A 16317-nucleotide genomic window follows, 5' to 3' on the forward strand; every position below is an offset into this window, starting at 1 on the left:
AAATTACGATCATATGGTTACAAAGTTGATGAGTGTCGGCAAAACTGAAAGTTCCTCCTCTTTTGTGTGATATATTCCCTGGCAATATTTCATCAACCCATGTGCAAATTGGCTGATCACTTGTTTCGTCGCTGACAGTTGTTTGATAAAACAGATGACAAAATGCTAACAAATGTCCTAGGAAACAACCTGTTAAAAATGTAGTTTTTATGGCATTCAACCCTTGCACAATTTGTAACACTTGAATATTTAGTTAATTAGTTACTGTATGATCCTATTTAAAAAAACAAAGTTCGAATTTACCGTCTCTCAAATTCAAAAAAAAAAAAACTCTTACACAATTTCTAATGTTTTCATATTGAATGCAATATTTGATTATCCTTAATGTATTTAGTTGAAAATATTTTGGAAAGGTTTAACCTTAATAAATATTCTTGAAACATCTAGAGTTAACAACAGTTGAAAAAGAAATGCTTTGCACAAATTTTTGAAAGGGGGTCATGATTAAAACAGACTTCATTTTCGGGATAAACAGAGTAAAGGGCTATGATGTTTTTTGTTTTAGGGGCAGTGACCAAATGATGTTGTTTGCAAGACAAATGATTCTTTTGATGTATAATTCCACACAAAAATAGGTGAAACTACAATATATAACATACTATTATTATTTTTAATTTTTTATGTATAAAATAACCAGAAATACATTAACAAATAATGAAAAATATTTATAAAGAACAATCGAACCACAGGACCAATCTCTGGTAAACTGTTTATAAGATCAATGTCATGAAACTTGCTCAAGGCAACGACCAAAACAATTCCTAAGCCCAAAGCATCGTCGTGACAAACCTTGTCTGTTGTAGAGAATCAAATTTTGAATACGATAAACCTTTCGGATTTATCGAAAAAATCATAAAACGTATTGGATTTGGATTTTGGATCATATTCCAAAAACAAATAAATGCACGGTGTCAGCCTGATTTGACGGCTTCAACATCCTTAAAACAGAATCTAAAATGATTAGGATGATGTTTTAATGTTTATAATTTGCATCCAATCTCCATCCGAGACCCACAAATGCTTCCAAATCGATGAAAGGAGATGCTTGAGCCTCTGGTGCGTGCAGTGTACACTATTACAATCCTAATCCAACATACAGAGACCGGAAAGCCCCCGGTACCACACCCACATATTGATAAAACTCAATCCTGTTTGTGCGGTTGGAAGTAGGCATGGTCCTGGCAGCGTGAGCAGATATCACTTCCCTTGATGGATACATTCTTAGGAGGTTCAAAATTATAAACTGTCTGCCAGAGAACACTGACCCTAAAATGATGAAGCTTGGGCTTCAAGAATCTCTAGATGGAGTGAATACCACTACACGGACACCTAAAAGTTAGAGCTACGGCAACATCTGCCAAGAATTCACTCACTGGAAACTTCAAGGAACAATCATCACAATTAATGATTCAACAGTTATAAACAGCAAATGGAATCTTCTTTTGAAGCAGTTGCTACCAGAAATTTCAAGGAACTGCTTCAGAAGACAAACCTAGACAAATGGGTATTTGTGGATTAATGTCATTAAAACCAAATAATTTACAGAGTGCAAGTTCAGGCCCTTCCAAGCCTTTTGTTTTGGAACGAACTTCAAATTACACAACTTAAAAGACCAAAACAAAAAAAAAAAAAAAAGAACAGTACAAAAGATGAACATGAGAAAAATGAGAAGAAAATGCAGTCGGGATGCGTTTAGTTACAAACCTGTTTATAGGGTATTTCCCTTTCTAAATCAGCTAACGTTCATCAAATGCTAACAAACAAAGATAACCATACAATACACCAAACCCAAAAACAGTAACACCCATATATAAATATCAAAGTCACCTTAAATACATCACACAAACCTAATCAGTTAAACAGCGCTAAAGGCTATATCAGTGTATGGAATCTATGTTCTTACTGAGCTCCTCTAGCTTCTTCATCCTCAACCTCTCACTTTCACTCACCAGCTGTTGATTCAACAAAAAAGAAAAAAAAGATAACAACAAAGTGAAATTAGTCATCAGAAAAAGGAAATTTACTAGCTTTCTATCTTTAAATTTTGCTTCAACACTACAATATAAAAACTAACCTCCATCAATTTTGTGATTAGCTGTACTTTTTCCTTGTTCTTTTCGTTAAATGCCTCAAGGGCTTCCTTGTATTCCCTTTCCTGTAACATATTTCAACCCAAACTTAGCGGCATGACTATATCCCTCAGATGATTCCGTAGCTTTCAGCTAATTGATAAGTAATATTGACCAAAATTAATGGAAAAGTTGAATAGCATCAAAGTTTGGTAAAGTTGTACCTTTTTCTGGCAGGTGTGCCCTAGTGGCTTCAATTCTTTGTTAACTGCATCAATCTTCTTCCGCACCAGAGCAACGTCCTTCCTCATTGGATCTGCCAGTGCTTCAAGCTCCTAATAGATTTACATAGTTTTATTTAAAAGGAGAAACAGTAGTAATATTATTATTATGTAGAATTAAGTCCAGCTCCATCGCTGAAATTGTAAAGCCAATAAAAAGAAATTCTTGTTTGTTTTAAAATAGCAAACCATTTAGAAGGCACCCTTGATCTATTAGCTTAAATAGTTGTTTTTGCAAAAAGATGTAAAGCCCCAAAATTAACTGACAGATTTTTTTTTAATAATACAACCTTTAACTGTAAATCTGACAGATAAAGTTCTCCCATTTTCTTACACAAATGCATTATACATCTTCTTCTTTCTACTAAGCAAATTTGTGGGGAAACAGACTCCTTTGACAAAGGAAAATGCATCAAAAGGCTAAACCTGAAAACATACTTTAAGAATTTGTAAATCCATGCCCAGATCATGAATTTTGACCACTATGTGAGCCTCTACCACTCTGAATTTTGCAGAAATTGACCAAAAAAAAATATAAAAGATGTAAACTTGTTTGAAACAAGAGCCTTTAAACATTAAAAATTTCACCTTTCCAAGTCTAGCCAGTAAAAACCCAAGTCAAAATCCAGAAAAATTTTAGCTTAGCCTGTAAACTAACAGGGATACAAGCAAAAAAGAGCCAAAAAAAAAAAAGAGAAAATTTTGTTTGGACAAACCTCACGAATGAAGGCCAAACGTTTCGTTTCCTCTTCAACACGGCCTAACTGAAGCTGAACCTTTTCTCTAACCTCCATCTTCTTCCTCTCTATCTCTTCTTCTTTGGCTCTAAAAGTAGAAAGAGCAGACTTTGAGATCTCTTCATCTTCCTTAGACAAGTGGCTGCTAAAGCTGAGACTCCCAGAGTTTTGAACCATTAACTGGTTTTGTTGCTGAGGCTGCTGTTGCTGCTGCTCAGTCTGCATCATCTTGGCTAGCTCCAGCTTCTTCACAGAAAGAAAACCCTTCTTCTTCCTTGAATTCCTCCCTTTATTATCTTCTTGCTCTTTCTTTTTTTTTTTTTTCTTTCTTTCTTTCTTTTGCTTTTGCTTTGAAATGATAGCTTGTGTTTCTCTTTCTCTCTCTTCTTTTTTCCCTGTTGAGAAGTGCTTATAAACAAGGATGGCTTTTCAAGGTTTTTTTTTTTTTTGCTTTATTTATTATTAAAGTAGTGTAACCCCAAGCCAGCTTGGCTTAGCTCAGCTTACTTTTGTGAACCAGAACCAAAATAGTATAGTAAAAAGATAATGCGGATTTTTGTAAAAAATAAGAAATTACAACAAAAAAGCAGCAGCAGCTGAAATGACCCAACTGCCAACCACTGATAAAGATTGGGGAGGATTTGTTTACTGAATGAAGAGTGTCCCTTGAAAATTTAAAACCCTGTCTATACAATGATCAGTGAACCCCACATTACATACGCCTTTCCCCATTTCAAATTTTTCACTCTATTTTTCTCAAGGACTGTACCCCTAACCCTATGCCTCCTAATAATTCTACCAAGCCAGAGTACATTCTTCACCACAAAATGGCATTAGCACTTTTACCCTCATATTCAGCAAATAATATTTTCTCTTTTCTTTCTTATTACAATAAACTATGACATATATATATTTATAATTATATTTAAAGAAAACCCTAAGGGCTTTTTTCTTGACACCTGACAATATTGCCTGATGGAGAAAAGCCTCAAAGAGTTTTCTTTATTCCATATGGTTTTTTTTTTCTTTGATTTTTCAACAGTTATTATTAAATATTAAATGTAATTATCTTTTCTTTACATTTAAAGTTAAAAAAATTTGAATCTAACTATTTACTTAAGAAAAAATATATACATGTCAACTACCAAATCAAACTATATAATATAATTCTCTTTATCAAATAAAAATATGCAGTTGCTATCCATAAAAGTTCAATTTTAATTTTTTTAAATCTTAAATTTTTAAAAAATAAGTTTTCTTATATTTAAATGTACTCTTCATTTTTCACTTTTCTAATATAAAAAGTACTAACTAATAAAATAACAATCTAAGAAAACTTAAATATATTCGTTGACATAACTTTAGTATCCATTTGCAAACATGACAATATAGAGAAAAAAGAAAAAGAAAGAAATGATGGATTCATTTATAGTCTTGTTAAAGTATATGTATGCTCTTATGTAATCTTTGGTATGAGAGAAGTAAGAATACATTCTCCTATAATATACCCAATTAAATTATATTGCAATGTTTGTTTTGCAACAAATCACTGCAATGTAATATTATAATAAATCACATTACAGCCAATAATTGTAATGTGATTGCAGTTTAAAACCAATGCAATCATATTATGTTTCACTTTACAATGTTGTTAAAAATCATTTTACCCTTCAATTTTATTACTTTATTAAAAACATTTTATAATGCTATAATTTGGCTTTTTATATAGATTTCGATGATATCTTTTTATTATTTTTAATAATCATGGTGATTGTCAATAAAATTTATATTATGTTTTAAAGAAAAAAGAAATTAAAATAAAGTCTATAATATAAAAATTATATTAAAAAATAAAAATAAAATATATAAGATTATAATAAAAATAAAAATCAAATATATGACATTAAAAATATATTTAAGAGATTATATTATATAAAATTTAATAATAAAAAATACAAGTAATGGTAGCTACAATAACAACAATTATATATTTTATAAAATAATATTTTGTACATGTCAATGCATGTCAATAATTAAATATGATAATATAATTACTATTATATATCTATTTCACAAAGCATTCTCAACTTAATTGAAAAAAAAATTTATCAGTCAGAGTGCGAGACATCGCACAGGTATCAGACTAATATATATATTGTTTTAAGGTCAGAATGCAAATGTACAGACTTCCTCTCTTTTTTTTTTTTTCTTTTTAATTTTACCACTTGCTTGTTTCTCACCTCTGTACCAAAATCAGAACTTGATTCAGGGTGCAGATGGGACCTTTCCAGGCAAGAATGTGGTTTTCTTATTTGTAGGTAGAGGGGCAACTTGAAGTAACTCTCGTAGTTGCGTCATTCACATTGGATGACTGACACAAGCACTTGTATCCTTACTTACATTTCTTGCATGCATGTTTTATTTAATGAAATGTATAACGAAATTGATTTGTCAAGCAATCTTTCTGTTAGGATATATTAGTGGATTGCGAGTAAAATGACTTTGGTCATGAATCATGATATTGATGTTTTTCTTATCTTTTTGTGTGTCTGTGTCCATGGGTAAATAGTAATTTTTCTATATTGATGCTAGAATATTCTTGCTACCATACTCAACAGCTGTTATTATGGTTTTCTGTGTCAAAAACCCAATAACAATAAGTAACTAGTCTTCTAATGCTAAGAATGATGTTGAAATCAAACTATGATCAAATTCTTCTAGGTATTGAAGAGTTAGGGCTACTATTTCCCAAATTTTACAAAGATTAAGATTCAACCTGTTTAATGAGTAGAAAAACAATTGTGTGAATCTCTTGCATGCAATCATCTTAACCTGACAGTTAAACCCAATAAAATGTGTCTTGCCATTTCATTTCTAATTATTGAGTCAGATATTGATAATTATGATACCTATATTGTCTAGCTTAATCTACACATTAAGGGCTTATAAATAGAAGATTAACTGCAAAGGAGGCCGAGTAAAGCTGTGGGTGGCCATTCCCTACTTGAAGGCCAGGTACGTATAAATTAAATAAAAAGTTTGGTAAGGGGTGGATCAGAAAGGGTTACCTACAAATAACCAACACTAAATAAATTAGAGGCGTAAGAGCAAAGGCAAGGTTAGGAGAGAAATGGCCATTGGCGGCAGCTTAGCTAACCTTTTGACAAATATCACCAACTTTCCACTCTGGGCCTTCAAAGCAAGAATCTCCTCTTTTAAATTTTTCTCTTTGGTTTATTCCTTTTTTAATTCTGGACTTTTCTTCAAATATATAAATTTATTCTAAATTTTAATATAATAATCTGTTATTTTTCCATATATTGCTTGGATGCTATTAAATTGGCATGATTGAGTCAAGGTTGTACTTTTAAAAATATTCTAAAATAACATAATCGCTTGTTAATGGACTTGCACCTTTTCTCTCTCCCCTCTATGGGAAGATGGGGGACCAGGTTCTCATCGATTGACAAGTTCATACTAAAAACAAATAAAGGCAGAAACCCATTCAACTTAAACGGTCAGGATCATGGGATCAAATTGATCATGGCCTAGGAATCTCCTGGTGGGACCATCTGACGGTGGCCATTGAAAGCAAAGCAAAGCACCCATTAGCGTCACTGGCGTGCAACCTGGACAACTCTTTCTTTCTTTCTTTTTTTTTTAAATTTGATTTTAAATTTTAATTAATTTAATATTATTATTATTATCATTATTATTAATAATACAAATAGCAAAGACGGGCACTTTCACCTAATGCCAACATAAGCGTTTTGATTAAGGGCGTGTTTGGAACATCAATGATTTGCTGTCAGACCCACTAAGGTATCCATTTTTTATTTATTTTTCTTTGGCAGGGGAATGAAACATTTTTGGTGTAGGAAAATCTCAAACATATCACTGTCTTTGATGTCTTGTATAAATTTTGCTCCTAAGAATCTTGTCAATTAGGGTTACAGTTATGGCCATGCCCAACTGTACCTTTGAGATTCTCATCCCAGGCTATCATGATTGGCTTTTTGAGGGTTAAATTTTGTGTTAGGTCAGATACTGAGAAATTAATTCTGTTTTAATCGTTAATCATATTAGTTTAAACATCCTTCTTTTGAAGAAAAAACAAATGTGATGCACAACCAGCATTCTCTGGCTTTCGTGTGGGGGGTGATGTGATTTAGTGTTTCTTTTGTCATTAGCTGATTTGTGTCTTTTTGCAAATTTAATGTTCTTTTAGAATTATTTTATTTAATATATCCTTAGAATTAAAAAATGGGTGGACCTTTCATCAAAAAAATAAAAATATGAAAATAATCATATGGTTAATGAAGAAAAGAAAACAACATATAGTCTGTCTGTATAGATAAAGTTGTTGGTAAGTCTTATGTTTGAATGAAACAAGTTATGTGTTTAATCTCAATATATTGAACAGTTGGTACGTTTAGAGTGACCTTTCTTCCCATGAAGGGTAGCTTAGACCGACTGCCCCACTGAATCTTTCTTGGAAAAACAAAGTGAATTACCAAACAGGCCTAGCAAGTATTTAAGACCAGTTGACCAGAGTTTCTAGACCAGAATTTCCCGGAACCCAATCTTAATTACCTTAAGTTTGACCAAATTTTATAAAATAAATTACATATGTAATTCTAAAGTTTGACGTGAATACTATTTTGTTATTACGGTTGAAATAGTAATTTATTAGTCTTTTTACTTTTAATATTGTAGGAGAATACTTTTTATTTTATTGTTTTTGTTAGGTCAAGTATTAAGTGTCACATGTCAATATAAAAACAATAAAAATGGAAAAATATACTTTTTTATTTTTTATTTTCTCTTCTTTCTACTCTTTTTCCCTCGCCGGTTAAGGACAACCTGGTAATGGCAGAGGACAAGGCTGGGCCCAGTTGACACCGATCTCTTCTCCTCCTGTCGGATCTGTTGCAGTAGGGGCGGATTTGGTTCCAACGCCGTCACAGTGTCGTTTGGGCTAGATTCCGACGCTCTGCAATCATTGACTGACACTTGGCTAGTTGGGGGAGAAAGAAGGGGGAAGAAGAGAGAAAAACGAAAAAGACCAAAAAAAAATAAATAAATAAAAAAATTGTATATTTTTAATATAATATATAACTTTTAAAAATTAAATTTAAGTAAATAATTAATGTACACGTTAGTTAAAAGTGTTTTCTATGTTACAATCAATTGTACTTAATATCATATTATATATTTGAAAAAGAGAATTTCAATTTTATGTTGGGATGAGCCCTGCAGTCAATTGAGATTGATGAGGCTTGATTCCAATCATGTAATAGTATCATTTATATTGAATAATTAGAGGTTTTTCTTCATGCATAAGACATTAATTATAATGAGTTATAAATATAATTGGATAAAATTCATGAGATTAATATGCCTTGCAAAGAAACTGTAATGGGTTGCAGTTATGAGATTCCTATGTATCAAAATATAATCTTAAAATGTTCCTGGTCAATGTACCATTGAGACTAGACATCAACGATGCTTAAAAACTGGTATATTCTATGCTCCTTACTTTGAAAATAAGCAATCATCTCATAGATTGAAGTATAAAGATGCTTGGAACTAGAATATAGGTATTTGCCTAGGAAAGCAAGTTTACTGAACATGACCCACCATGAGAAGTACATTTGGTAATACACTCCAGTGTCTATGCAACACTTCTCATATGTCAGTTATGTAAATACTCCATAGACTTGAGACACCAGGTTATCTTATGTGTGGAGTGCCATGCTTTAATTTCATCCTTACGGGTGCCTAACCAAAGATGTCAAAACATGATGCTTTTGAGTATAGTATAAAGCATATGAAAGCAAATAAGTGATCAAGATAGGAATCATCATTTCAAGTGTTTTAGAGGACATATCTTATCAGTTCTCGATTAACATTAGCTTATTAAAGTCTTGACCAAGGTTACATGGAGATTATGAAAAAGGCTTCATAACTCTCTATAAAGCTAATGTTATAATTGTAGGAACAAATATGGAGGTCAAAAAGAGTAGACACTGTAACAAGCTCTTATCATCTCTGGGATATATGACGAGAGAATGAATTACACTGATAGACTGTACACTGAAAGGTTGTCAAAGAACCCTTTGACTATCCCAACAATTGGGTGGTCATGATATATTGCTAGACGTCAATCTTGGTCTATGGAATTGATTATAGATTAATTGATTGAAATTTATATTAATCAATTAAGTCATTAATCAATTTTATTACCAATATGTTGGGAACCTAATGGGTCACACACAATGATTGTATTTGAATTAAATTGGGAGAGTGACGATTTAAGTTAGACTTAAATCATATGCTAGATAATTAACTTCTATAAACTTAATTAAAATAGTTTTATTAAGTTTTTGGCATAATTATAAATAGTTATAACTATAAGGCTTTGATTACAAAATATAAAGAAAATTAATTTTGATTTTAATTTTCAATGACTTAATTAAAAGAGTTTAATTAAGCAATAGGCTCAATATTATAATGTGTTATAATATTGAGGGCTTAATTGTAAAATTGAAGTTATTTTAACCTAACTATATAAGCCACTTTTTAACTATTTTCCATATGAGAGTTTTTCACAATTGAAAAAAACGTAGTATTTGTCAGAAAAAGAAAAACGTTTTCTTTCTTTGTCACCACTCCCTTTGTGTGAAAAAAAAAATTGCTTATGAAACAATTTTCGAGAAAGGTTCGACTAAGATTGTGAAAAAGAAGAAAAGGACAATTATTGTCTTCTTTACTAGCACAAAGTATAGTTAAAAACTCTTTCGTTTGTTGAAGGTTCAAGTGCAATCGTGTGTACTACTATTGAAGGCCAAACACTTGATTGGCTAGGGTTTTTGCTCTTTGTGGTGTTCGCGAAATTGCTTCAGAAAGTGCTATCGTGATTACGAAATTACATGGCAATGTAACTTTCTAAACAATAATTTATTTTGTATTTTTATGTGTTAAATATCACCAAGATGATCCATGGGTGGAGGCATGTTTTGTTGTTTAGTTATAAAGTTTTTAATTTTCTTTGCCCTACGTATTTTGAGCATAGCATCCATAGCCAAACCCATCACTTTATTCTTTTTTAAAGAAAGATTATACTTAACATCAAATTTGACGGAAATAATAATAAAAAGGCTAATTCGTTATAACTTTGGAAATATAAAAATCAACAAGTTGTTTTTTAAATTGTAAAAATCAAATGCTATGCCCTTCGAACTTTAAAAACTATAAAAATTACGTTGACCAAATTAGAAAGAAATGAAAAAAAAAACCTGTCAAAACTCCAATACAGCATTCTAATTCAAACAAGGATTTATGAATAAATATAATTAAATGAATGGGTTATATTCATCCTCAGGGAACCTGCGTTTGCTAACAAATACTTGTACCAAGTATGACCTTCAAATGCCCTTGATTGCCTTCACGCAATAGTTTGACTAGGCGAATCGAGTGTGGAGATGGACACTAATTTCATGGCTTTTTGACCTCGATTCCAAAAATCAAGGAGCCCGAATATGACTGGATACCATTGCCTTCACAGCACAAGAAAACGGACAAATGTTAGATGTGAGAGAAAGTATTCCGGATATTAGTTACTAATTACAACCATTTTAACTACTAATTGTGAAAATTTATAAATGTTAGATGTGAAGGTAAATCGGTTGTGAAAATTTTAAATTCTGAAATAAATTTATAAAGTTGTTGTATCCATTAAGTTACCCATTAAAAATTTAAAAATTAACATATAATTACTGCATATGGACATGTAGCAAAACATAAACTGCATACGAATGAAGCTTAGGTGTTTGGAGTATCGTGGCTCATCTTCTCCACATGGATCCAATTAAAAATAATTTCTCCCTTCAACGGCAGGTAGCAAATACGGACTTTTATGTCCTGACACCCAAAAACTATTGGGGATTGGTTGTCCCTCTCTGCCCTTTTTCTTTCTTTTCAAGAACAAACAAATCTTTGCCACTTCAGTGGTTTGTTTATTTTTTTTTTCTTTTGAACTTTTCTTCATAACCCTACACAAGAAAAGATATATAAAGGTCTATTTGTATAGCATATTAATGGGCCAAGTTGCTAATTGGAATCCCTTTACGCATTCTTCTTTTTTTCTCCTCTCATGGCGCGGCCGAATCTTTCATGAATCCCAGTCTTTTTCAATATATTCCATCCCCATCACAGAAGAGAAGAATACACGAAATGGTAAAGAGGCTTTGCAATTTCAAATGAACACGTGTCATTCACGAGAAGCTCATCCATCGTATCAAATTTCTTAAGGCCGTTATGGCTTTGTCGTTTTGATGGTATTTGCACGGAGTTTCCCCCAACGACAGGGTTTTAGCCTTTGGGGGCTCACTCACTCCCACCTTCCATATGTCACCATGTGAACAGTCCCACCTCGCCAGCTGGTTTGATTATAACCTTTTAGCCAAACGTGTACAGTGCTTCAATCGTACGTTTTCTCCCCCTCTTGGGCTCTTCTCTTCTTTCCCTTCCCCTTTTTCCTTATTTGGCTGCACATTAAAAAAGAGTTTCTGCTGTGCCTTTCGCTTATCCGACGCTTACCATCAGCCCATGCCTACACTTGTTATTCAACCTATCAGAAGTGGCTTGTTATTTTGCCGGTTTTGTTGCTTTTTAAACATGAGAAGGTGGCATGTACAAATTATATTTGTAACCAAACTACTCTTTTAAGATATATGCAGACATGATTACTGCATTTTATAATCAAAACATTAATGAACAAATCAAATCAAATATAAAATTGAATTAAATTCTCACCTAAACTTAAATGTTAGGTCTTGCTATTGAGATAAAATCTCATTAATTGCTACATCATATTGCTAATTAATGAAGGAGCAACAAAACTAACCTTAAACATTTACCCCATGCAACGACCACAGAGAGCCCAACCAACAATACCAGAGAATTGGTAACCTTGTAACTTGTGTAATGAAAGCCCAATCATAGAAGATAATCATAATATGGATGAATTTTGAGCATGAAGCCCACCCAAGGAGATAATTGTGGATCCTATTGAGTCATTTAAGTCTTCTGTAGGATATGTTTAGGGCTTTAACCCCAACCAACTTAATATTTGAATTCATCCACACTCAAATGGGGCCTCTGGTCCTCAAAGGCCACCTCCTCCAAACAACTATTGCAAATTCATGTTAACAACAAAAAAAAGGCCAAGGGTGGGAAAATAGATGTTAAGTTTGAAACAAAAAAGATGCTTAAATGATTCATTACATTTACTAGTTGATTCTGTTAAATCTGAAAATCTAAAGTTTATGAGGTGTCAAGTGTAACTTAAAAGTTTGATTAAATTATGTAATTAGTTCCTATACTCTATAAAAAGAATGAATTTAATCCCTTTATAATAATTTGTACAAATTAAATCTTTATATTTTGTGAATTTGTTAATTATAATATCTAATTTTGACAACGTTAAATTTAATTGTTAAGTCTATTGATGTGGCATTAACTATGTGTTGATGTGGTATGGTCATGTTGATGTGAAAAAATGTTGACATGGCACGATATTAACATGGCATATTACTAACATGTCCACATGAATTTATAAAAAAAACAAAAAGCACCCTAACCCTAAATTGAATGAGGTTTACAAATAACTAAAGAAAGAAAATTAACAACTCAAGAAGGAGAATCAAGAGAAGGACAAACAACCGGTTCTGGATTTGAATAGTTGAAATTTAATAAAAATATGATCATGATTCCTAACTTTGTTTTGAATCTTAAATCTCAATGAACCTAATTTTTTAAGAGTTTTGGACACGTTAAGAGATTTTGGTGAACAAAACAATAAAGAAGAAACAGAGGTTTTGTAAGTTTTTGTAAATATGTTTTTGGATTTTGAAAGGTTCAAGGTTGATTGGGCATAATTAGTTCTCTTGTAAATCCTCTTGATTCTTGTTAGTTTTTTACAAATTACAAACATATTTTACTTTAGTTTTCTTTTAAGTATTTTTTATTGTTGGCTTTTTTTTTATTCTGCAAACTAAGACTAACTTTTTGGATTGTTATAGAAAAACCTTTAATACCTCATTGAATATAAAATAGTTTTTTCAATAATAAAATTTTTCTCTTGTTTTTCTTTTTTTTTCCTCTTTATTATTTTCAAAATTTTTTCCTTTTTAATTTTATTTTGTCTTTACTTGGGTAAAAAAAAATAGGGTGGTTCCCCTTGGAGAATATAAATTCATGTGAAGGTGCTTTTGTTAATATGTTTTTGATGGGTTGTTAATTTTCTTTCTTTGTTTGTAAATCTCATTTAATTTAGGGTTAGGGTGTTTTTGTTTTTTGTTTTTAAATTTATGTGGACACGTCAGCATTATGTTATATCAGTATTGTGCCATGCCAACATTTGTGCTACATCAACATGATCATGTCATATTAACATATAGTCAACACCGTTAGCATATATATATTTTTTACTACTACCATGTTAACATTCTTAACTATTAAATTTAATGGTGTTAAAAGTTAGAAATTGTAATTAATAAATTCACAAAGTACAAGGACTCAAATCTATATAAATTATTATATAGAGATTCAATCTATTCTTTCTGTAGAGTATAAGGACTAATTGCATGATTTAACTTAAAAATTTCATATAATTAAGTAAATGTTTAATTATAAATCAAATATAGGTAAACTATTGGGCCCTGGGCCATCTTTTTGCCCATGAAAACTGAAAAGAGTCCCTTTGAGAAGGACCTCTCCACTAAATCTGAGTTGGGAAAAAGATAAAATATACTAACAATACAAATCAATAGTCAACCAGAGATTTCCAAGTTCTTTTTCTTTTTAGTTGAAATCTCCATATTTCAAGCAAAGAAGCTTTGATGAGTTTCTATCTGCTGCATGATGGGTTCCTTTTACTCTTTTAGAGGTGGTTAGCTTATAGAACACCAATTTGAACATAAACATATAAATTACTATACTTTCAGGATGAAAAATACAAAATTTATTATGTCTATTATTTTCCATCTTCCCTAATTATTTAGACTGCATACAACATTTATAACAAAAGTATTCAACTTATATAATAAGATATATTACATTTCTGATTTCATTTTTTTTCCCCTGAATGAGAGATTCAGGGCTATTGGATTTTGTCTCAGCTACTTTCGTTGAAATGAAAATTAGTAGCATAAAGTTTTGAATAGTTTTAATTAAGCCACCAAAAATATAAAAAAGGAAAATAAGGTTCAAAGTAATAAGTATTTTTTTTTTAAGGAAGTTTATGGCATTAGATTCTTTGTCTGATCTTTTCTGCCCCAGAGGACAGTATGGAAAGCTTTCTCTGATGGAAGGGATGGTTTCAATTTTCAAACATGTGGTCATGCCTGTTCGTGCAGGGAAGAAAAGAATAAACTTATATTCCCAACCTTTTATTTCATGTAATTTTTTATTTCAAAACTTGTATAATTCCTTTCTTATTTGATAAAAATGGTTGTTTTCTCTTGTATTGATTGATTAAGCGAGTTATCTTCCATGCACATGCACTCATACCTGTAGATTGTTCAATCAACTTTATAAATTAGCAAATTTAACTGAAGGTTTCTTTTTCTTGTTATCTTTCATTTGTCTTATTCAATTCTTTTTTCTCTATAATAATTAATAATATTATATTCCCCGAAAAAACTTCATTTTTGTCATTACAAATTAAAATTGGACGGTGAATGTGAACGTAAATATGTTGTGGAAAAGGCAGTAATAACCACGAATCTTGTCAAATAGCAGAGTCCCATTAGAGATACTTGAAGGCATTACTATAAAAAAGACCGACACTCAAACCAAATACTACGAATAGAAATACATTTATATGGTAACAATCCGAATGGTTAGGAAACTCAAAGCTGAAAAAGGATTGAGTCCCATAAAAGAATTTAAGCTCTAATCTGCAATTTCTTCGGAGCAAAAAACTTGAAGGAGCTCTGCTACTGCTGTGAAAGTGCTGACATTGGAAACCAAATACATAAAGAGTCAAATAAATGGTTATTTGGAATAGGAACCCACAGCCAACGCATTGGGTCCTGCTACATGCATTCACAAACATTACTCTGCACTTTTTTCCAGCAATCACTGTCGCTAATTCCATTGAAACCAATCACAAGCTTATTGTGATTGGTTAGGGAAGGTAAGGATTGAGCCCCCCACCCCCCAAAAAGAAAACAAAAACAGTTAAATGATGTTATAAATATAATGTTGCTAGGCCGTCGGAGAGTTCAGATGCTACAGGGACACGATATGTCTTCTCTTAGTTTGGAAAACTAAGCAATATAGTTATCTGGAGTTTTAAAACCAAAAAACAAAAAAAAAAGAAGGAAGGAAAGAAGAGGTCACGTGAAGGCAAGTGATGGGGCGGGGGGGGGGGTGGCGTGCCGGCGTGCCTTACTTTATCCTACAGAAAATGTTGAAAAAGGGCAGGGACCCACGTGAGCAGCTGTGTGTCTTCTGACAGCTTTACTGACATTTTGTGTCAGTGACGTATGAGTCTCCGTCAGGCCTCAGACATGTGACCCCTATTTTTCTTTATTTCTACACTTACTTTTAATTTTTATTCTTAATTCCAGTGAAGACGAATTAAGTGACGTGGATTTTGCTTGTAGGGTCCCTTTCGACATCCGTACACAGTGCAGTTGATCCAAGATGTTTTTTGGCCTTTGGCCTTCGCCGTTTGCCCTCTGCCATCGCCTTGGTCGCTGTCGCCGGAACTATGTGGCTGCCTCGTCTTTACATATACGGCCCCTTTGTTTTTTGCCCCAGTTTTCCGCTACGTTCTTTTCTTCTTCCGCAAATGCTAGAGCATATTCTACCTCTGTCTTACACTCTTTTACTCACACTTCCAAGTGTGATTCAAATTATGCATAAATGATGCCTTTCATGGACAAAGAAACGTATGGAACCATATTAACATAATTAATCATGTTCAACTGCTTCCAATTGCCTTAGCAAATCATGTTGGTAGATATGTCTTCACTAAAGCCCACTCTTTTAAATGATTTCATGCATTTATTTTTCACCATCTTAATGTATCACTGCATTTAACATGTTAAAACCTTTCTTTCTTGAATGTATGGCATTGACTCATGGTCTATTGACAAT

At 32.1% G+C, this 16317-nt stretch overlaps 1 protein-coding gene across 1 annotated transcript; it reads right to left on the reverse strand.

The window, feature by feature from the left end:
- LOC18598178 (probable DNA double-strand break repair Rad50 ATPase) lies at nucleotides 1554–3562 on the reverse strand. Its single transcript, XM_007027581.2, has 4 exons — nucleotides 3127–3562; nucleotides 2354–2464; nucleotides 2135–2215; nucleotides 1554–2012 (listed from the first exon to the last, which is right to left on the reverse strand). Exons 1-4 carry the CDS (start codon nucleotides 3373–3375, stop codon nucleotides 1938–1940), a joined length of 516 nt encoding a protein of 171 aa, XP_007027643.1. The 5' UTR covers nucleotides 3376–3562; the 3' UTR covers nucleotides 1554–1937.

The sequence above is a fragment of the Theobroma cacao genome, chromosome 5 (assembly GCF_000208745.1).
Source record: "Theobroma cacao cultivar B97-61/B2 chromosome 5, Criollo_cocoa_genome_V2, whole genome shotgun sequence".
Lineage (NCBI taxonomy): Eukaryota > Viridiplantae > Streptophyta > Magnoliopsida > Malvales > Malvaceae > Theobroma > Theobroma cacao.